This window comes from Crinia signifera, chromosome 7 (genome assembly GCF_055691185.1).
Source record: "Crinia signifera chromosome 7, ASM5569118v1, whole genome shotgun sequence".
Classification (NCBI taxonomy): domain Eukaryota; kingdom Metazoa; phylum Chordata; class Amphibia; order Anura; family Myobatrachidae; genus Crinia; species Crinia signifera.
The window spans coordinates 55,797,551-55,821,010 of record NC_139223.1 but is presented as its reverse complement, the minus strand read 5'-3'; the positions used below and the strand labels follow the sequence as shown (position 1 = coordinate 55,821,010).

Genomic DNA, 23,460 nt, shown 5'->3' with positions numbered 1-23,460 from the left:
AGGCTATTTTTGAAGGGGTGGGGTTTACCCTGCGTCCCCTTATTGCTTCAGCCTGGGTCTCTAAGGCCATTATAGAGTGGGCTGGTGAGCTATGCACCATGCTGCAGGCTGACCACGGTGCTTTGCTGGTAGCAGAAAAGATTAAGGCCGCTGCAGAATATGCGGTGGAAGCAGAGGAGGAAGCTCTTAAAATGGCTACCAGAGTATCCACAGTCTCCATAAATGCCAGGAGGGTACTCTGGCTTAAGGCCTGGGAAGCGGACAATGAGTCCAAAAAGGCCTTAGAAATGTTAGCTTTCAAGGGAAAGTTACTTTTTGGTTCTGAGCTTGAGGAGATTATAAAACAAGCCACAGGCGGCAAGAGTACGTTTCTGCCGGCCTCCTCAACAAAGCAGTCATCCAGATTTGCTGCTTTTAGGCCGTCCTTTCGGCCCTCCCCTAGAGGTGGTGCGTCCTTTCGGGGACAATCGTTCAGGGGAAAGTTCCAGAACTCCAGGGGCAAATCCCAAAGGTCCAAGTTTGGCTCTTTCAATAAGAAGCCTGCCTCTAAAGGAGAGGAAAAACCCTCCGCATGACTGCCAGGGGATCAGCCCGGCAGGGATAAAGGTGGGGGGGCGTCTTACACACTTCAGAGACGCTTGGGCTTCTCTAGACCAGGATACCTGGGTCTTAGAGATTATTACCCAGGGTTACAAAATCCCTTTCAGAGGGCGGACTCCAAAGAGGTTCATCCCCACACCCATACCAAAGCAGGCGCTCCTGCGCACAGCTCTTATGAGAGCGGCTCATTCCCTTTTGGAAAAAGGGGTGGTAGTCCCGGTTCCCAGGGCAGAGTGGAAGAAAGGATTTTACTCCACGCTGTTCCTGGTGCCCAAACCAGACGGGTCTTTCAGACCAATACTAAATTTGAAGTCCTTAAATGTTCACCTTTGGGTAGACCATTTCAAAATGGAGTCTTTGAGAACTGTACTCCTGAGTCTGGACCAGGGAGAATTTCTGGCGTCCATGGATGTCCAGGACGCATATCTGCACGTTCCCATTCACCCGGAACATCAGATGCTGTTGAGATTTGCCATAGGAGACCTGCATTTACAGTTCCGGGCGTTACCCTTTGGCCTAGCAACCGCGCCAAGGGTATTTACAAAAATAATGTCTGTGATGGCGGCAGTGCTGAGGCTCAGGGGAATCACAGTAATACCCTATTTGGACGATCTCCTGTTCAAAGCAGAATCAGCAACACTGCTTCAAAGTCATTTAAAAGAGGCCATCAGTTTTTTGCAGGCTCACGGCTGGATTTTAAACTTACAAAAATCTCAGTTGGTACCATCACAGAGGATCCAGTTCTTGGGAGTCATACTGGATACCCATCTCCATCGGGTATTCCTCCCGGAGATAAAGGCCAGGGACCTGGTCAATCTAGTTCAGGAGATCCTCAGTGCTCCGAGCTTGTCAGTATGGAGGTGCCTCAAACTCCTGGGGAAAATGGTGGCGTCATTCGAAACGCTTCAATTTGCCAGGTTCCACTCTCGAGTATTCCAATGGAACATTTTGTCAGCCTGGTCAGGAAACACTTTGACCATGAAGACGGAGTTGATAGTGCTGTCCGCAGACACTCGGGACTCCTTGAAATGGTGGACAGAGGTAGATTCCCTTCAGTGGGGTCGGTCATTACAGACCTGGGACTGGTTGATAGTAACTACCGATGCCAGTCTCAGGGGCTGGGGGGCAGTAGCCCTGGATCTCAGGCTGCAGGGCCTGTGGACGGCAGAGGAATCAGCGTTGCCAATCAACATCTTGGAGCTGAGAGCTGTCTGGAAAGTGATTTCCTTGGCGGGAGACAGGTTAAGGAACTCCCCCTTGAGGATTCAGACCGACAATGCCACAGCTGTGGCGTATCTGAATCACCAGGGAGGTACACGCAGCAGATTGGCCATGTGGGAGGTGTCCAGAATCTTTCTATGGGCGGAACAGAATGTTCCTGCAGTATCGGCTATATTCATTCCAGGAGTGGAGAATATAGAAGCAGACTTCCTGAGCAGGGAGGAGCTCAAGGAAGGAGAATGGAGCCTACACCCTCAGGTGTTTCACCAGATCACTGCAATGTGGGGAACTCCGGATTTGGACCTAATGGCATCCAGGTTCAACCATCAGGTGCCCAGGTTCTATGCCAGAACGAGAGATCCGCTAGCAGAGGCAGTGGATGCCATGACTACCCATTGGCAGGGAGATCTTCTTTATGCATTCCCTCCTATTCCGATGTTAGCAAGACTGTTAAAGAGGGTACAGGACCAGAAGGTCCCGGTGATCCTTGTGGCCCCAGATTGGCCAAGGAGGTCTTGGTATTCGAGGCTTCAGAGGTTATCAGTGGATTCATGGCGTCTACCTCTGAGACCAGACCTGTTAAGACAAGGCCCATTCAATCATCTGGATTCCGATCGATTGATTTTGACGGCTTGGTTATTGAAACCGCCATTTTGAAAAAGAAAGGATTTTCTGACGCAGTAGTGCAGACTATGATAAAAGCCAGAAAGGCTGTTTCTTCTGCAAATTATTATAGAGTCTGGAAGACTTATATTAGATGGTGTGAGAGGCAAAAAGCTCACACATCTCACTTCAAATTATCAAAAATGTTGGATTTTTTACAAGATGGATTTTCTTCGGGCCTAAGCCTTCAGTCGTTGAAGGTGCAGATTTCGGCCTTGTCCATCTATTTTCAAAAAAGAATTGCCATTTTACCGGAGATTCAAACTTTTTTACAAGGGGTATCCAAACTGAAACCCCCTTACAAGCAACCAGTAGCACCTTGGGACCTGTCACTGGTTTTGGATTGCCTTCAGAAGGCACCTTTTGAGCCTTTGAGGTCGGCTGACTTTAAGTTTCTCACGTGGAAGTTAGTGTTTTTGTTAGCAGTAGCATCTGCTAAGAGGGTGTCTGAGTTGGGAGCCTTGTCATGCAAATCTCCCTTCTTAATCTTTCACGATGACAGGGCTGTTCTGAGAACAGTGCCGCAATTTTTACCGAAGGTAGTCTCTGCCTTCCATTTAAATCAGGAGATAGTTCTACCTGTGTTTCAACCCCCAGAGGGTTCCAAGAAAAGGGACAAGTTGAAGACTTTGGATGTTGTGCGTGCCTTACGCATATATGTGGACAGAGTGAAGAGTGTTAGAAAGACTGACACTTTATTGGTATTGTATGACGTACATAAAATTGGTTGGCCTGCATCTAAGCAGACCATTGCTAGGTGGTTGCGATCTGTGATAGCTTTTGCATACACCAAAGTGGGTAGGCCTGTACCGGCCAGAATTAATGCGCATACCACCAGGTCAGTTGCTACCTCTTGGGCGGTCCGACATGGGGCCACAGCGGAGCAGGTTTGCAGAGCTGCCACTTGGTCATCTGTTCACACATTTGCCAAATTCTATAGGTTCCATGAGTTCGCGTCGGAGGACGCATCATTCGGGCGAGCAGTGCTGAGAGCTGCAGACCTGAGCGTACCCTCCCAAAGGACCGGCTCTGGAACGTCCCAGTGTTGAGCTGTGTCACCAGGACCATTGAAAGAGAAAAAGGGATTTTTGTAAGAACTTACCGTTCGAATCCCTTTCTCTGATATGGTCCTGGTGACACAGCGATCCCTCCCTTACGCTCAGTAAGTATGCCAGAATTTCATGATGTTCATGTTAAAATGGTTAAAAGTTAACAGTTTCTGTTATAAAATGTGCATATAATATGTGCAGGCGTTTGTACTGAGTTAATGTATTCCAGTGGCTTTGAAAGTTGAACTGAAGAGTCCAGGGATGCAGTAGGGGAGGAGCCTACCCTCTAAAGCTTTAGGATAGGTGCCTGGCTCCTTCGGACCCTCCTACATCCCAGTGTTGAGCTGTGTCACCAGGACCATATCAGAGAAAGGGATTCGAACGGTAAGTTCTTACAAAAATCCCTTTTTTGCAGGCTCACGGCTGGATTTTAAATTTACAAAAATCTCAGTTGGTACCATCACAGAGGCTTCAATTCTTGGGAGTCATACTGGATACCCATCTCCATCGGGTTTTTCTCCCGGAGGTAAAGGCCAGGGATCTGGTCACTCTAGTGGAGGAGATTCTCAGAGCTCAGAGCTTGTCAGTATGGAGGTGCCTCAAGCTCCTGGGGAAAATGGTGGCGTCATTCGAGACGCTTCAATTTGCCAGGTTCCACTCTCGGGTGTTCCAATGGAACATTTTGTCAGCCTGGTCAGGAAACACTCTGACCATGAAGGCGGAGATGATAGTGCTGTCTTCGGACACTCGAGACTCCTTGAAATGGTGGACAGAAGTAGATTCCCTTCAGTGGGGTCGGTCATTACAGACCTGGGACTGGTTGGTAGTAACTACCGATGCCAGTCTCAGGGGCTGGGGGGCAGTAGTCCTGGATCTCAGGCTGCAGGGCCTGTGGACGGCAGAGGAATCAGTGTTACCAATCAACATCTTGGAGCTGAGAGCTGTCTGGAAAGTGATTTCCTTGGCGGGAGACAGGTTACGGAACCTCCCTTTGAGGATTCAGACCGACAATGCCACAGCTGTGGCGTATCTGAATCACCAGGGAGGTACACGCAGCAGATTGGCCATGTGGGAGGTGTCCAGAATCTTCCTATGGGCGGAACAGAATGTTCCTGCTGTATCGGCTATATTCATTCCAGGAGTGGAGAATATAGAAGCAGACTTCCTGAGCAGGGAGGAGCTCAAGGAAGGAGAATGGAGCTTACACCCTCAGGTGTTTCACCAGATTACTTTGAGGTGGGGAACTCCGGATGTGGACCTGATGGCATCCAGGTTCAACCATCAGGTGCCCAGGTTTTATACCAGAATGAGAGATCCGCTAGCAGAGGCAGTGGATGCCATGACTACTCAGTGGCAGGGAGATCTTCTTTATGCATTCCCTCCAGTTCCAATGTTAGCGAGACTTTTGAAGAGGATACAGGACCAGAAGGTTACGGTGATCCTTGTGGCCCCGGATTGGCCAAGGAGGTCCTGGTACTCGAGGCTTCAGAGGTTGTCTGTGGACTCATGGCGTCTACCTCTGAGACCAGATCTGCTAAGACAAGGCCCATTCAATCACCTGGATTCCGATCGATTGATTTTGACGGCCTGGCTATTGAAGCCGCCATTTTGAAAAGGAAAGGGTTTTCTGACGCAGTAGTGCAGACTATGATAAAAGCCAGGAAAGCTGTTTCGTCGGCAAATTATTATAGAGTCTGGAAGACTTACATTAGATGGTGTGAGAGGCGAAAAGCTCACACATCTCACTTCAAGTTATCAAGAATGTTGGAATTCTTACAAGATGGGTTTTCATCGGGCCTAAGCCTTCAATCATTGAAGGTGCAGATTTCGGCCTTATCCATCTATTTCCAAAAAAGAGTAGCCATTTTGCCGGAGATTCAAACTTTTTTACAAGGGGTATCCAGACTGAAACCCCCTTACAAGCAACCAGTAGCGCCTTGGGATCTGTCACTGGTTTTGGATTGCCTTCAGAAGGCACCTTTTGAACCTTTAAGGTCGGCTGACTTTAAGTTTCTCACGTGGAAACTAGTGTTTTTGTTAGCAGTAGCATCTGCTAAAAGAGTTGGGAGCCTTGTCATGCAAATCTCCCTTCTTAATTTTTCATGATGACAGGGCTGTTCTGAGAACAGTGCCTCAATTTTTACCGAAGGTAGTCTCTGCCTTCCATTTAAATCAGGAGATAGTTCTACCTGTGTTTCAACCCCCAGAGGGTTCCAAGAAAAGGGACAAGTTGAAGACTTTGGATGTTGTGCGTGCTTTACGCATATATGTGGACAGAGTGAAGAGTGTCAGAAAGACTGACACATTATTGGTACTGTATGACGTACACAAAATTGGTTGGCCTGCTTCTAAGCAGACTATTGCTAGGTGGTTGCGATCTGTGATAGCTTTTGCATACACCAAAGTGGGTAGGCCTGTACCGGCCAGAATTAATGCGCATACCACCAGGTCAGTTGCCACCTCTTGGGCGGTTCGACATGGGGCCACAGCTGAGCAGGTTTGCAGAGCTGCCACTTGGTCATCTGTTCACACATTTGCCAAATTCTATAGGTTCCATGAGTTCGCGTCGGAGGACGCATCATTCGGGCGAGCAGTGCTGAGAGCTGCAGACCTGAGCGTACCCTCCCAAAGGACCGGCTCTGGAACGTCCCAGTGTTGAGCTGTGTCACCAGGACCATTGAAAGAGAAAAGGGGATTTTTGTAAGAACTTACCGTTCGAATCCCTTTTTCTGATATGGTCCTGGTGACACAGCGATCCCTCCCTTACGCTCAGTAAGTATGCCAGAAGTTTCATGTTGTTCATGTTAAAATGGTTAAAAGTTAACAGTTTCTGTTATAAAATGTGCATATAATATGTGCAGGCGTTTGTACTGAGTTAATGTATTCCAGTGGCTTTGAAAGATTGAACTGAAGAGTCCAGGGATGCAGTAGGGGAGGAGCCTACCCTCTAAAGCTTTAGGATAGGTGCCTGGCTCCTTCGGACCCTCCTACATCCCAGTGTTGAGCTGTGTCACCAGGACCATATCAGAGAAAGGGATTCGAACGGTAAGTTCTTACAAAAATCCCTTTTTCAAGCAAGCCAGAGGCGAAAAATACACCCAATGCTGAAAGATTCTCACGTGACCTGGCGTGATCACATGTCTGTACACAATGTAAGCGGAATATAGGTTTAGTTACTGTACATGTCTGTTCAGATAGCGGTTTGATGTTTAGCTGAATGTATTTGAAATTTCTTACAAATTTACATTGAAATAATGTGTACAATGTATTTCTCCTGCAATGTACGTCACAGGTGACCCGATAGAATTTCTACATCGCGGGTTGTGTCATTTGCTGGTAGACATCCACCAGGGAGATTTCATATTAGGCTGTGGTACAAATTGCTGCTTGTCTGTACTGCCAGGGAATGATGTATGGGCGCTTCTGACTGTACATCGGCCCATTAATCACGCTGGCATAATGTGATGGGGTGCTTTGAGGAAAGTAATAGGCCTATTATCATGGTGCCCATGTCTGACGCCCTTAATTGATCACGACAAGTCGGACTTCTGACAGACTTCTATACAATGATCTCTTAACCTGTCTTTTGCCAAATTGACACCGTATTACAGAAAAAGGGAAGAAGAGAAGTGAACAAATGATGTGCCATAAATCTTATTTTCTCTGATTTATACTACACAGGACGGCTCTGTTTGTCCTTATTTGTACTCTGTAGTGATTAATATTGGCTATTTCCCAGGATTCGCTCACTAGGTCGACCTTATGGATGCTGACCTACATTGGGTCGACAGGGCTTAGATCAAGACCTGAAATAGGTCGACATGGCTAACGTCGACCGGGTTAGGTCAGCACAAGCATTAGGTCGACAATGGTAATGTCGACAGTCAAAAGGTCAACACAAGTTTTTAAAGTCTTTTTTGAGCTGACTTGTGTCGAACCAATGTATGTCGACCCTCTGACCCATACCCCTATTTTCCATGCCTTAACCCACACAGTTCACAGGTCACCCGCCTGGTGCACAGGTGCACTCATTATTAACTGACATAAAAGATCCACAGAGAACCTGTGCTTTAACCCATTCATTGATTTACTCATACAATATTTATCTACATACATACAATGACAGCTTACTGACACTAGGGGGCAGCATCTTACCATTTTTACACCAGTTTCATTTTTTTTACACATAATATCGTTTTAGGCAGGTTTTTTGCATGTATGTTTGCGTGTGCCTATGGCATGTTAACCTGGTTATTCACAAATTTTTCACAGAAAAATCAGAATCTAACTGCAACAGAAATTGAGTCTTTTACACGTAAATAATTATTAATAATAATAATATTAAACCCTAGACATTTGCTTAGGAAACCGTTTCTCCTATATTCTTTGCAGGCAAACATTTATTGTGAAACTCGTTCTAGAAATGGTGTCACTGAATTAATCCCATAGGCCAGTCCCCATTTGCAGAGGTGCCCGGAGTCTGTGGGCGAAGACCAATTCAAATTTATTTATAGTCTCGGTAATAGGCAAAACCAGTACTTGTGGCTTCCAATTCTAAAAACGGAAGTGAATCCTAAGGATGACCTATAAGCACAAATCATTTAAATTATTATATTTTTTTTAATTAATTTCTCCGTAGCAGAGAATTCTTTTCCTGGGACATATCCTGTCTAGTACTGGCTTGGAGATGGATCCTGGGAAAGTAAAAACTATTGTTGATTGGACAGCCCCTAGCTCCTTCAAAGGCACGCGGGCCAAATGGTTCTTATCTGCCGTCAAATTCTATGACTTTGGAAAGGATTACAAGTGCAATGAAGTACAATTACCCAAAAAGTTTGCAAAATAACTTTTTGTATCTGATGGAATATAAATAGGACGGGCATACACCAATGTAAGTTTAGCCTTTGAAAGCTGTGATCTCTGTTTTTTGCAGACGTTCTGAAAGAAGCTGGTGTTGTGTACCCATCACTGCTGGTACGAGAGATCGAAGCTGTGAAACATAAACACAGGACTCCGGCCTATTGCGATCAACTTTTGCAGCACCTGCAGCTCTACATTAACAGCCAATCAGGAGCCACGTAGCATTTTATTCTCTGATGAAGAGTAATCTATGTTCCATATCACAATTGTTCAGCATGCCATTTTTTTTATGTACTGTATGTATTTTATGTGCCCACAAAATACTTTGATGGAAAAAAATTAGGCAGTCCAATATTGTACATCCACACTGCGAAATCTACCCATGAGCTTTCCACTGAAGCCTTTCCAATGTCAGACAAGAAATAATGGAAAACTGCATTTTCTTATACTGTGCTTTATTTTTTAAATAATTTTTAAAATATGTAACATTATATTTTGGTGAGCAGCTAAAAGCGAGTTGTATCATTTTTGTGTACTCTTAAACAAATTCTGCTTTTATTAGGCCTGATTCTGATCTGGGAATAAAAAGAGAGAGCGAAATTAACTTTGTCCCTTTTACACACTATGTTGTCATGGGGAGCAAATACATGTATAGTTTATTGTGCAGGGTAAATACGATCTGCTTTTGCATGTAGCTCACAAGTGCTGGGCAGTTTTATTTTTACACAGCAGTTTAGGTCTCTGTTCCGGCATGCCCCACCCACATCTAAATACCAATGCTATTTCTATACATAGTATTGAAGATTATAAATCCCGTCGTCATTTATTGAGTTATAAATAAACTAAGCAATAAAAAGAACAAATCTATTCTTAGCAACAACAGTTGCTTTATAATATTTTCGTCCGGCCCCTTTTATGTTCTGGACTTTCTGATAGATTTCAAAAGGCAAGTTCATAAGTAATTTTATTGGTACTTTTCCAGAGGACCGGGATAATCCTTTATTGGTACTTTCACAGAACCCTTTAGTGGTTGCCGGTGCATATGTTTGTAAACCAACATGGCGGAGTGAATCACTGTTGTGTTAGAATGTTTATCTAATAATCCAGATAATATTTCCAAAGGTCGTAAATATCGTCCGTTTGCAACAAGAATAGGTTCGACCTATTTAATGTCAGTTCTGTTCTTCAGAGTGTCAGGAACACTCCAAAAGTCAAAAAAGAAGCAGATCGGCAAATCTGTATTTTCTGCTGGAAGCAGCCTCTAATTCGCCATTTCCGATAATGCGGATTCGACACTTAAAAAAGTTGTATCTGCAGAGGCGAGTCCTGGACAAAAACAGCTGGGATTGAATAGGCCCTTGATGGTATTTCCAGCTTTTGCAAATATTGTTCAGGATTGAATACCCCCCCCATATTGGTAAGTAACCGTAATAGCCGTTTCCATTCTCATATTTAAATTCGCTCCCCATTCACACACAATGCTCAGAGTACAGGAAACAGGTTGTATAATTCATTTAAGAAATGTAATTGCCATTATTATTTTTTTTATCAAAAAAGTTTAGATTTATGATAGTATTACAGCTCAGGAGTAACATAACATTTGTCTTTTGGGCCTTATGCTTTCATAATTACATACATTTTCTATTAAAATGAACCATTGCATATATTTACGACATCCTGACCCTTGACACATGGCTGCTTTCCATGGTGCCTTGTGTATTATAAATCTCAGAAACACCCTTTAAAAAAAAAAATCCATGCTCTGTGGACCTTATTCTGGTTGAATCGCATAGCTGCGAATTTCGCAGCTTTGCGAGTCAATGAAACGCCACGCGCACTGCCGTCCCTCCTCCCTCACACGCGTTTTCCCCGCACGCATGCGAATTGATGTTTTGCATATACATCCATTCGCAGCCTTAAGTGCGGGGACAAAATCATTCGATGGTTGCCGACCATCGAATGATTTTGCAATGTCTTGCAGATCTAAGACACCTCTGTGGTGTTTTAGATAGGCGAGTTCCTGTATGGGAAGTGGTTGGCCAGCTGCCCGCCCCCCACACCCGTGTCACCGGCGCACTAGCATGGGAATGCCCATGAAATGCTGGGCATTCCCAATGGGCATGTCCCTTCACTGCAACCCCACGCACGCACTTCAAGGTGCGAATAAATGGTGAACAAGCAGTGGCTGCACATGTGCATCAAAGTTTATGCGCATGTGCAGTCCCTCAACATCAACCAGAATAAGGGCCTATATCTGCATATAGCTGTGAGTGATAAATATCCACCAGCATATGTATCCGTCTTTCTGTGTATGTACCACAATGGCCTTGCAGCAGCGGTTGCTGGGAGTATTTATTCCCAAAGTGATTGACAGGAACCAATTTGATTATGGTGACTGGCGTATGCTGTGAGTGTTTTTAAGGCATGCCTCAAACTGCAATGCCATATACAGCTGCAGTGGCTCCAGCGTCTTCCTACCTGCGGCCATGCTGTGTGACCATAGGGATACTTAGAAACTGGACAGGCAGCTCATCTGCAGCCGGTCCTGCATCTTAGCACCCAGCCATTGGGATATGCTCAGGCATGTGGGCATTTCAATACTGATTCAGGCACCTGGAGCATTTACATCTTAGCGCACATTCACTATCTACAGCTGAGACTGCATTAGTGTACATCTGAATCAGGCGTTATGTTCCCAGCTTCCTTTCTAGTCCTAGGCGTGCGCAGCAAATTTTATTAGGGGGTGCAACGCCAACCAGGCGTGTCTACCATCAGCTCTTGGCAGTCGTTACAATATAAAACGTCTCTCAGCCACACCATGATCTCCTGCCTATTACAGTTTTAATCTTCTAATTACTCTGTGTAACCGTACATGCAAATACAGTCACAAACATATATGGATGACGCAGGTGTGTAGTGATATGACAATGGTCTAGTACAATTAACAATGTAAAACACACATAATTGATTGATGGGCGCTTCTTTTAATAGAATAAGTTCTATAAAGCAAAAGGTATTGTTAGTGGCAGGGATGTGTTCATAAGGGTGGGCAGAGCATTATGGGGTGCCTGTGCACCCCTAACACACAATGTGCGCACACCTATGTTTATAGTTGCTGGTGACACAGCAGTCACATAGGGAACTTCTGCCGTAAGTGATTATATGTGATCCTGGACGTTATATACTTAAGACAGGTAAAGGAGACCTAGCCAAGCCCCTATGTTAAAAGTATCAAGGTCTCTTTCATCTAGAAAATTTAAAGAATCCATATGATCTCATGCAGTCCACGAAGGAAAGTGCACACATTTCATAATCATCAATTAAACAAAGTATAATCTAAAAGAACATACAGTAGAATATTAAGCACTTGATTACTATCAAATGGTAAAACATAAAGCTGATCACTCTGGTGGGGCAAAAACTGTATCCCTTTAAAATCATTCGGTCAATAAGAACAAAAACTGGAAAACAATAAAAAAAATACTGAAGCCAGAACAGAAAGCCAATGCAAGACTCTCGAAAGCCATCCTAATTATTCCGGGGTCTGCCAGCATTAGACTGTGGTGATTTTACAAAACTCTTATTGACGAGCAATTAATGTTTTATAATCGCTCAACTCTTACATAAGTCTAAAGTGTGAGCTTACATATTTTTTTCTTTTTTCAAACTTTATATTAAATACATACATAAACACCTTGGGGGAAATTTAATAGGATGAGAGATTTAGAAAGTGAGAGATTTGGTATGAAATCTCCAATTGTGCAGTGTAAATGATTGCCGCTTTAAGAAAACTGGAGATTTCATACCAAATCTCTCACTTTCTAAATCTCTCATCCTATTACGTTTCACTCCCTGTATCTTGTATTGATCTAGAAGCAACACACTGACAAAGACTGGTTACTTTGACTGAACATATCTTAAAATTCTAAATGTTTTAAACCTGTCCCATAAAAAGGGACCATAGCTTTGTGTTTGGCACCCTCATTGTTCTTGCCACAAGAGAGAACATGCAGATGGCGCTTTTTCCATCCATACAATTTCTATTATGTGTAACCGTAAAAATGAGATTGGTAAAGTACAAAACTTTAAAAGTAAAATTCCTTCTAATATACAAAAGTGAAACCTGTTTGCTGCTCAATCACAGCCAAACCTTAGAATTGATTAACTTGACAATTGGCATAATATCTTAAAGGCCGGATTAGAACATAGGCTGTGTGTTTTCCAATAAACTTTTGGTACTTGTATACTATCACGGCTCCCATCGCATGCCATATGTAGTGGCTTGCGATCTAATGCGATTTTTCCGGGGTTTTTTATGAGTTTGTTGTAAAAATCACATGCCATGCGATGCGATGGCATGCGATTTTGATCACAAATGCATCCAAATGCATTTAAATTAGTAGCAAACATGTTAAATGCACCCCAAATGTCTTTTTTTCACACTGTATCACCCCCACTATCAACGCCACCCCGAAGCGTGGCGAGCGGCGGCGGTACGCGTCCTACGACCTTTTCATACCCCCACTATCCACGTCGTCGTGGAGTTGAGAAAGAAAGTGTGGCGAGCGGACGCGGATACCTGTGAAGCCCGTGAGGGGACGCAGATACCTGTGAAGGTATACGCGTCCCCTTGCGGGGCTTGCTGCGCTCGCCACGCTTCGGGCTCGCCACACTTTCTATTCTCAACTCCACGCCGACGTGGATAGTGGGGGTATGTAAAGGTCCTAGGACGCGTACCGCCGCCCCTCGCGGGCTCGCTGCGCTCGCCACGCTTCGGGTTGGCGTTCATAGTGGGGGTGCTACAGTAACAAATTCCCTTTGGGGTGCATTTAACATGATTTTAACACATGTCAATGATTTCTGTGATAAATGGCATCTCATCGCATGCGAGGCGATTTTTTCATATACGATGCACATCGTGGGAGCCGTGATACTACACAAGTACCAAACTTTTTTATTGAGACATTGCTTTACATGGTAATAAAACACTCTACATTTGTGTATTGTATACAAGTTACATGAGTATAACAATTTAAGACAAGGTTCATTAATATTTTAAATCCAATCACCGTACAGATCAAAGTAGTAACAAACTTATTTTAATGGCCAGTTTCATGAAGGCATTAATTCAGAGGGATCTTGGGCAGCAACCCTAGTAAGGTACCATGTTGTTGATTTTAAGCTATCGTGTATCATCGGGTGTGGTATATTTCACCGACAGTCGGGATTCCGTCAGTCATTACTCAGATGTTGGAATCCCGACTGCACAGCCGGGGGAGCGCAATGAAGCCCATTGTGGGCTCACTGCGCTCGCCACGCTGCGGGCACGGTGGTAAGCTGCGCTCGCCACCTATTTTATTCTCCCTCTATGGGGGTTGTGGACCCCCACGAGGGAGCAGTCCGGATTCCGACGTCGGAGTAATGACTGTCGGAATCCCAACTGTCGGGGAGCCGTCTGGCATCCGTATCATCTGTCTTGTATTGAGAGGGAGAGTAGGTATGTAGGAATCCCATAATAGGAAGAATTTTTCCACATGTTTATCTCTTTCCACAATTGCATCCAACCAATCCATCCTAAATAGGAAATTAAGTTTGGTTAAAAATGGAGTGAATTGTGGGGAGGGGGTCAATCCAGCATTGTAGAATATAATAGATTTTCTGCCTGCTGCACTCAAGGCTAGTAGTAGTTTTTTACTCTCCTTCGTCATACGCATCTTGGGTTCAAATATGCCCAATATTGCCCATTCTGGAGTGAGGGGGACGAATGTGACTAGTTTGGCTTCTGCATAACGTTTTACAAGGAGCCAGAAATAACGAATAATTGGGCAGCCCCATAAACAATGGTATGTATCAGCATTATCGAGGCGCCATTTTGGGCAAGTGTGTGTGTCAGAGGTTCCCATATGGAAACGTCTGATGGGGGATAAGTAAGAATTGTGGTAGACATTAAGAGTTCTGTATACATACTAGCCTTGAGTGTCTGTCTTGAGTAGAGGAGGCCTTTTTTGCAACTCTGTCTGGGTCAAATCCCCTCCTTTCCGAGACAAAAAATAAATGGGGCCATACAATCATATTGACTGCTTTGTTTGCATCTAAGCTTAGTAACATATTTCGGATATGTGGGGAGTTATGGGAGGAGACAACAGCTGCCAACGCAGCACGAACCGCCCTGACAGAGTGTCTTCCCTGCACAAACCCCATTTGTGAGGAGGTGAGAATATCTGGTAGGATTGATTGGAGCCATTGGGCCATTATTTTCGTTAATAATTTGTAGTCGACATTTAATAGGCTAATAGACCTATATGAGGATAATAAGCAAGGATCTCTATCTGGTTTAGATAGGAGCGTTATAAAAGCCTCATTAATAAGAGGGGATTGGATTCCACCTTCATAGATATTTTGAAACAGTTCTAATAGAGATGGGGCGATGTGGGATTGGAGCATGCGATGGTAATCGCTTGTGAATCCGTCTGGACCTGGGGACTTGCCATGTGGCAGTTTAGAGATAGCCACATTGATTTCTTCTATTGTTATTTTCCCCGATAGGGCTGATTTCTGCTCCTGAGTGAGAGGGGGTAATGCTTCATCATTAAATAAGGTATTTTGGGTGTTGGGATCCACAGGTGAATCCCAGAAGAATTGGTTATGGCCTTACCCAGGGCTGGGCAACACCGGCCCTCCAGATGTTAATGAACTACACATCCCAGGATGCTTTGCATTAGTTTTGCTATGTGGCCATGCTGAAACTGATGCAAGGCATGCTGGGATGTGTAGTTCATCAACATCTGGAGGGCCGGTGTTGCCCAGCCCTGGCCTTACCAGAGCTTGGATGTTTTAACAAAGTGGTAATATTTCGTTTTCTTGGGGGTTTGGCTATCCCTGCCAATAATTTACCAGCCTTGCCTCCCTATCTGTAGAACCTGTGTTTGGTATAATCCAGTGTTTTCCTATAATTCACATTATGGTTTTTTTGGTAACAGTGTAACAACTTAAATGCACATGCATGCTTCACAATCCTCCACGTCAGGCATTCCCAACCACGGTCCTCAAGGCACACCAACAGTGCAGGTTTTACTGATATCCAGGCTTCAGCACAGATGGTTTAATCAGAATCCCTCAGATACTAATTAAGTCACCTGTGCTCAAGCCTGGATATAACTAAAACCTGCACTGTTGGTGTGCCTTGACGACCGTGGTTGGGAATGCCTGCTCCACGTGCTGGTTGGGAAATCTGTAATGCTGTTTGCATCAGACAGATGAGGTCAGATAAAAGTATCAGATAGATAAGGTCAAGGAAATATATATACAAAAAACCCTACAGGTGACGGGCATGCGCTGCACAGCAGTAAGTACCGCAGAACTTCGGAATGGAGTAGCTGCCCACTGTAAATTCCACAATGTGTGCATCTTCTATCAGTCAGACTGTGTAGTAGTATGGTACAATAGGTATATGGTCACTAGGTCGACATGAAAAACCCCATAAACAAATGGAGAAAAAAAACATGTTGCCCATGTCGACATTATGCATGCGTTGACCTAATGAATCTGTCGACCTTATGTGATTGACCTAATCCATGTCGGCCTTCCTCTTGTTGACCCTGTGATCCATACCCGGTACAATAAACTTGTCGTGTGCAATGTAATGAGCTCCGGATTTGATGGCCATGCGGGATGCTGGATGAATTTGGATGTCATCTACTAGGCAACACCTTGACCCTTTAATAAACATCAGAGTACGGTACGTACGGAAACTGAACTTTGACTTTATTGTATCCCGTCCATCATTGAGCTACTGCCCCCATAGTGAACGCCACCCCCAGGATCAACGCCAACCCGAAGCGTGGCGAGCGCAGCAAGCCCGTGAGGGGCGGCAGTACGCGTCCTCCAACCTTTTCATACCCCCACTATCCACGTCGGCGTGGAGTTGATCTTAGATAGTGTGGCGAGCCACCGAGCCCGAAGCGTGGCGAGCGGACGCGGAATACATGTAAAGTAATACGCGTCCCCTCGCGGGGCGCGCTGCGCTCACCACACTATCTAAAATCAACTCCAGACCGACGTGGATAGTGGGGGTATGAAAAGGTCGGAGGATGTGTACTGCTGACCCTCGCGGGCTCGCTGCACTCGCCACGCTTCGGGTTTGCGCTTCGCCTTTGCGTTAATAGTGGGGGTGCATTTAACATTGTAAGCACCCATCAGGGTGCTTGTACAATTAAAAAACGCATTGCATCGTATGCAGCTATATGGCATGCGATGCGATGAGATGCTGTAAGATGGACATAGGGGGCGCCGTGCTAGGAAACAAGAACCCACATACCTCCCAACTGTCCCGATTATCACGGATGTCATGTTTTTTGGGGGCGGTCTCCCACCATGGAGAGCAGTTAGGAGTCCCCCTTGCCTGCCCCTGCTTTTCCCAGCAGATCAGTGGTGAATAGACCCTGCTTGCATGCGCCCAGCATCTATTCCCACAGACAGAGGGGTTGGGGGCATGGCCAGCAGCTCATTTAGCGCTGGCCATGTCCCCAGAGTGGAGAAAATGGGGTCGTGGCCTTGCAGAAGTGATGCTGGCAGGGGAAGGGGAGCTGGTGGAGGGGCTGAGGCTCAGGATGAATAAGCGGCTGCTGGATGCCAGACCTAATGGGGAGGAAGAGGAGGAGACCCCTGGCTACAGTGGCTATGAGCTATCCACCAGTATCTCAGGTAGGGGCTGCTTCTGCAAAGGATGGGGTCGACTGGGGACATACAGTACTATGTCACACATTAGGAGGATAACCCCCTGCCCTCTTTTTTAAGTGAAATATTAACTTCTGTAACCATAATTAACTTTTGATCTATGGAGGTGCATTCGCTGTAACAAATGGTGATATAATATTTACAGCCTCCTGGTAACTGCCTGTCACTCCCCTCACTGGCCTTCTATGCACTGTGTTACAATGTAGGGATGAAATAATCATGTCTGCATACATAGAGAGCCCATTTATTAAGGATCACATATACAATGCGATCCTCCCAGGATCACATTGTAATATATGATTCTATCGCGTGGATGTATCACCCTGCACACGCTCAGCCGGGGGTCTGCACATGCGCAGTCAGCACTGACCCATCACCGACCCTGCTGACCGCACTGCCCTGGTGGCAGTGCAGTCCGTAGCTCATAGGGTACATTGGGCGCCATTTCAGAATGGTGGTAGCCTGGGGACCCGAAGCAATGGTGTGGGTGTTATGTATAAGCAGTGCTACTACTGTCACTAACTGGTGTGGACGTTATTTATAAGTAGCGCTACTACTCTCAGCAACTGGTGTGGGCATTATATATAAACAGCGCTACTACTGTTGCCAACTGTCGATGTTTTATCAACCAGAAGGATTAGAGGTGCGCTAGCTTTTAGCCTGTCAAATAAGAAACCTGCTAAAGCCTTTTGGTTTCAGTCCCCAATGTGCATTTCAACACAGTCCAGGGTATTATGCACTAGATCTTTTTCTCCCCAAGACTGCTGCTTTCCAGCCTTTAGTAGTGGGAATCCCGGGACCCCACAGGATTAGGACAGATCTAGGAAAGAAGAAGGAAGGAAGCGCTTCAAAGTGCAAGTATTGCTTTTTTTTAAAGGCATCAATCGCTTATAAAAATCACTTAACAAATGTACAACTCGTACCCTGCTTTTCAGCAGCGTGGGCTGAAATACCACGTGATTTTATATTACCGCATGCACAGTCAGTATCTCCTTAGTGCGATATAGAGGTATGGCTGCCGCTCCCTGTGTCACTCCAACACACCGGGATTGCTGGCGCACATATATATATACTGTATATATAAATAAGCAGTGCTACTACTGCATAGCCATATACGTGTAGCGTAATGTGTGTCATAATGTCATAAGGGTATTACCGTGTATGGCATAATGTGTAATGGGCATTACGGTGTGCTGCATACTTTGTAAGGGGCATCATGGTATGTGGCATAATGCGTAATGGGCATTATGGTGTTTAGCTTAATGTGTAATGGGCATCACGACGGTGTTTAGCATAATGTGTTATGGGCATTCTGATGTTGTTGGTATATTTATATGGCCACGCCCCTTACCCACGAAGCCACAATTCTACATTTTTTGGCGCGCGCACTCTCCCTATTTTTACTGTGGTGGTGGGGCAGTCACCAATTCCTTTTCTGGCACAGGGCACCAAAATGGCTAGTTACGACACTGGTGCTGTAAGATGAATAACATTGTGCTACTGTGTGGTGTAATTTGGGGATTTTAGTACTATTGTGTGGCGACCGCCCTTCCTTGTCAGACCACACATGTTACTTCCGGGGTGCACTGTCCCTTTGTGAAGTATGGGCGGACGCAAATTTATAGTTTGCAGGAGGGCGCCAAACACCCTAGCACCGGCCCTGGATTGGGAAATCCAGGAACAGAGCATTTTGTACCTAATGGAATGGGTCATGTTGGAGGGTATGTGTTTATGACTGATGATTGCTATAGTGACCTGATCTGAGTTTTCTGATGCAGACATCCTGGCCTCAGCAGATTATTTCCGGTGCTTTCTGAGTATATTTACATACCTCCCAACATGACCCTCTCCAGGAGGGACACATTACTCTGCTCCTGCATTTTCCTTTGTGATAAAGTCCTGTACACATGGGACGATGAGAGCCCCGTTCTGAGCCATGTACTTAAGCACAGATCACTCAGCACACATCGCTGGCACACATGCGATGCACCAGCGATGTGGCGACCTGACTAGATTTTCATACCTCCCAACATGACCCTCTCCAGGAGGGACACAATGCTCTGCTTTTGGACTTCACTCTTCATGTATGATTGCCATCACCTGTGGTGAAGCACCTTTCTTATTAGTAAACCTGTTGAAAACAGGTGCTGGCCATCATACATGAAGAGGAAAGTCCAGGAGCAGAGCATTGTGTCCCTCCTGGAGAGGGTCATGTTGGGAGGTATGGATTTTGACTGCATGCAGCCAAGATCTAGTCAGGTGATGGGCACCAGAGCACCCCAGGCAGGGGGGCGCCCCGGGGCTCACCCGATACACGGAGGGAGCGGGGGGTGTGGAGTGGCCGCCCGCCTGCCTGCGATGCGCAGATTGAGACACCTTGGTGTCGTGTCACTCGACGTGGTGGGGGGGGGAGGTGCCGGGGGATGCGGTGCAGGAGGGACCAGAGGACTCTCCTGCTCTACCCGCAGAGAGCTGCGGGTAACTTACCCCTGCTGGGATGCAGGTCCTCTGCTGTCCAAGGCCACCAAGTCACTCCGCTGGGGGTTATTCTGGGGGCGTGGGGGGAGAGTTGCGGCCACCACCGACCTCCATCCAGAGGGGGCCTGGTCCAAACTGCTGCCCTCCAGTGGCCGGCGCCCTAGGCAAATGTGGGACTGCGCATTGCCATCGCTATGGGGCATACACACAGGGCGATGTGTGCTTAATTTCTAAGCAATCTAGTCAGATCATTTACAAATACTGTAAGTCTGAAATCACCCTGTGTGTATGGGGATTTAATGTTGTCTTCTCTACTATCTCCAGCATAAAATCTTCCTGGCTTGTTACATGTGTGAAGTCTACAGCTAGTTTGAACTAGTTTGTGTCAGAAACGTTGCCGCCAAGACTGATGATTGTGCCAGCTGTATAACACAATTCTGGGACCTAATAATCATACAAATCATTGGGAGGGCCTAGCCACAAACGTATAGGAAAAATGTCTGCTACATAAGGGTAGCTATCAAAGGGTCCGATTCAGACCTGATCGTTCAGATCCAAATTTGTCCAGGATAGTCGGGGGGTTGCGCATGCACGATTATGCGAGTATCACACTCACCGAAGCGTTTGAGGTACTTGTTTCCTAGAACGGCCACAATCGTGAGGGATCGTGGCTCTTAATTAAGGGACACGATCCTCCCGATGTGGCCGATTTTTTACTAATTTTTCACTTTGATTGACAGAAATCGGGTCAATCGGTCGGTCGCGACCAATTAAAATCGGCCGCGATGCGACCGACCGATTCACCCGATTTTTCCATAGACTTCAATGTTAAAAAATCTTTTAACATTGAAATCGGTCGGTCTTGTGCCATTATAATGGCACAAGATGAGATGGACTTGATTAAGTCCATCTCACATAGGGAAAAATGATAAAAAAGGTGAAATGGGTCAATATGACCCATTTCACATTTTTTATGTGCCCGCCATGACCCCACGATAGACGTGAACCCGAAGCGTGGCGAGCGCAGCGAGCCCGCGAGGGGCGGCGGTACGCGTCCTCCGACCTTTTCATTCCCCTACTATCCACTAGGGCGTGGAGTGAGAATATAATAGTGTGGCGAGCGCAGCGAGCCACCGAGCCCGAAGCGTGGCGAGCGCAGCGAGCCCCGCGAGGGGACGCGTATACCTGTGAAGTTATACGCGTCCCCTCGCGGGGCTCGCTGCGCTCGCCACGCTTCGGGCTCGGTGGCTCGCTGCGCTCGCCACACTATTATATTCTCACTCCACGCCCTAGTGGATAGTAGGGGAATGAAAAGGTCGGAGGACGCGTACCGCCGCCCCTCGCGGGCTCGCTGCGCTCGCCACGCTTCGGGTTCACGTCTATCGTGGGGTCTAGCCCACTTACTAACATTTGGGGGGGCAATTCCAAAAAATCGGGTGAAAAAAAATAAAAAATTGGGTGAAAAATCGGTCGATCGCATCGCATGCGACCAAATCGCATGCGATGCGACCGACCGATTTTTTATCTTCCGACCACAACGATCTAAATCGTTGTGGCCGTTCTAGGAAACAAGTACCGCGTTTGATTTGTCAGGGGAGGGATGGGGGCGGGGCTGGAGCACAAGCCCATAAAAACGCTGGGCGTTCTCCTGCGAACATAGGCGTGTCAATGCCTGCTCAGGGGGGTGGCTGATGTTAAGTGATGGTAGCACCCGCCCCGAATTTGCCAAGATACAAGGCAGTTTAGACTGACTTTTATCTGCGAATTGGAAAAAATAAAAACTTCGATGGGCAGCGATTTTTTTTTCCCCCCGTGTGGCCGTATGCGAGGGGAAAATCACTGCACACCCATATACTCTGTGCTTAAGTTCATACATCACTGTAGTTCTGTTCACAAAGGTGAAGAAATAGAACTTTATACACAATGCAACAGGGCTTTTCAGCATATATATTATCTGCCACTCCCTATCCCGAATTAATTAACAGATGCTAAAAAAAAAACCTGTGTGTCTGCCAAACATTTTTCTCTTCTACTGTTGAATTATTAAAATCTACTGGGAGACAGTTGGAAGTATCTACTACTGTGTCAGAGGATTTTTCCCACCAGGGCTTGATCATGTGCTCAGTGCAAACTGGAACCGAAAACTGAGAGAGATGGGATTACAGAGATGTCACAGACATTAGAGAGCTAATCCTATCACTTTCTGCTGTGTTCCGAGATTACTGCCACTCATTGCTGGTAATCAGTCCTCCTTCTGCACAGTAATAACACTCTCACCTGTAGCCGGCTTGCAGCCCTCACATGTACGGCCTGGGTTATCCTAGGGTCACAGGCAACAAATTGCATGTAAATCTACTAGCGCGATTGAATGGCGATTTGGTCACTTTTCATCCTCTTACAGCGAGAAATCTGATTTGAAAAGTGTCAAAATCGCATGTGTTTGACATCAGGTCCGATGCGATGCGTGGTCCTGTGAGCATCGCATTTCAGCAGGCTTGGCTGGGATTGCATACGATACATCAGATGCAAAAGGACTGCATACGGTGTATTGTATACAGTCAAGCCACCCAGGAGGTTCCCAAGGGGGATCACGCCCGACTTCGCACCTGAGTGTATGGCCCCCTTAAGACTTTGTGATAGATTTGATTTGTCATGCTATTTTTAGCAATTCATATTTCCAAAATAAAGCCACAGCCGTTTTGTCAGAGTCAGACACGCTGTGCGTGGAAGTAAATGCACATCTTCAACTGTATTATGATTTTTGCCCATTTTTATGTCCACACAGCATCTTCCATTGAAGCAGCCATCCTTCTATCCTTGTGCAGCTGCGAAATCTTTATCTCATAGCTCCCAACATTTTAGTTGGTGGAATCGAAAAAAAGAGGGGTGTGGTCTCTCTTTCTGTTATTACAGTGCGCACACACATTTGGTTTCAGAGCACACGGCTCAGATGCTGCCCAGTGCCCCAGCTCAAGTCCTTAACTAGTATGCGGGGCAGGCACAATTTGGCACTGGAACTGATGTGCTCTGTCTGAGCCCTTACATCCTGCCCACTCCCCCCAGAGTGCTCACACCCCTTACTGGCTCCTGGTGATCTTTCTAAAGCTGTTTACACATGGGGGCGATATATTGCTGAGCAATATATTGGTCAGTGTCTCCTTTTTCATCAGCGACCAGAGATGGTCGCTGATGAAAGGGAACCTCTGCCGAGGGAGCCGCAGAGGGAATCAGCTGGTCGCAGGAGCGAGATCCTGTGACCAGTGATCTTAAGAAGGCTAAAAATGGGAGCACGCACCCAGCGATTTACCGCCGGTGCACACTCCAATTGCTGGCATTATGGTCGCTCAACGATTTTCGGGAGGCTCCCAACCATTCCGGGAGGGTAGGCAAGCCTGGGCTAGCAGGGTACAATTAAGATCCATAGGTCCAAGAAGCCAGCTATAGATACATGCCGGCAAGAACCTGTTAGTGTGGTATGGGGTTCCGACAGTCGGGATCCCGACAGTCGTTAGCCCGATGTCGGGATCCCGCAAAAAATCAGCCTGATGGTCAGCAACATGGAGTCGTGACCATTGCCGGTGTAAGGCACCCCAGCGCCCCAGGTGGGGGTGGGGCGCCCCACTGCTCCACCTGCTCTGGGGGGGTGGCGGGGGGGAGGTTTGTTGCGGGCGCCGCTCACGGTGGGGGATGCTACATGGGGGGTTGCCAGCCGTATCGCTACACAGGGGGGGTGTCTGTGGCCACCTCTGACTGCCGCCGACACGTTCCAAGGGGGGGTGAGGGGGGGGGTTGCGTGTGGCCGTACCGCCTCCGACCTGCTGCAGGGGAGGGAGGAAGGGGGTTTGCGTCGCCA

The 23,460-nt window shown here is 46.5% G+C and overlaps 1 protein-coding gene across 1 annotated transcript in view; it reads left to right on the top strand.

The window, feature by feature from the left end:
• DNAAF5 (dynein axonemal assembly factor 5) overlaps positions 1-9,254 on the top strand; it is a 66,938-nt gene extending 57,684 nt beyond the window's left edge. Inside the window, exon 13 of the mRNA XM_083153148.1 lies at positions 8,467-9,254. Within this exon, the coding sequence (XP_083009274.1) occupies positions 8,467-8,615 (149 nt within the window). The 3' untranslated portion in view covers positions 8,616-9,254. The remainder of the gene's footprint in view (positions 1-8,466) is intronic.
• Positions 9,255-23,460: the final 14,206 nt, after the last annotated feature.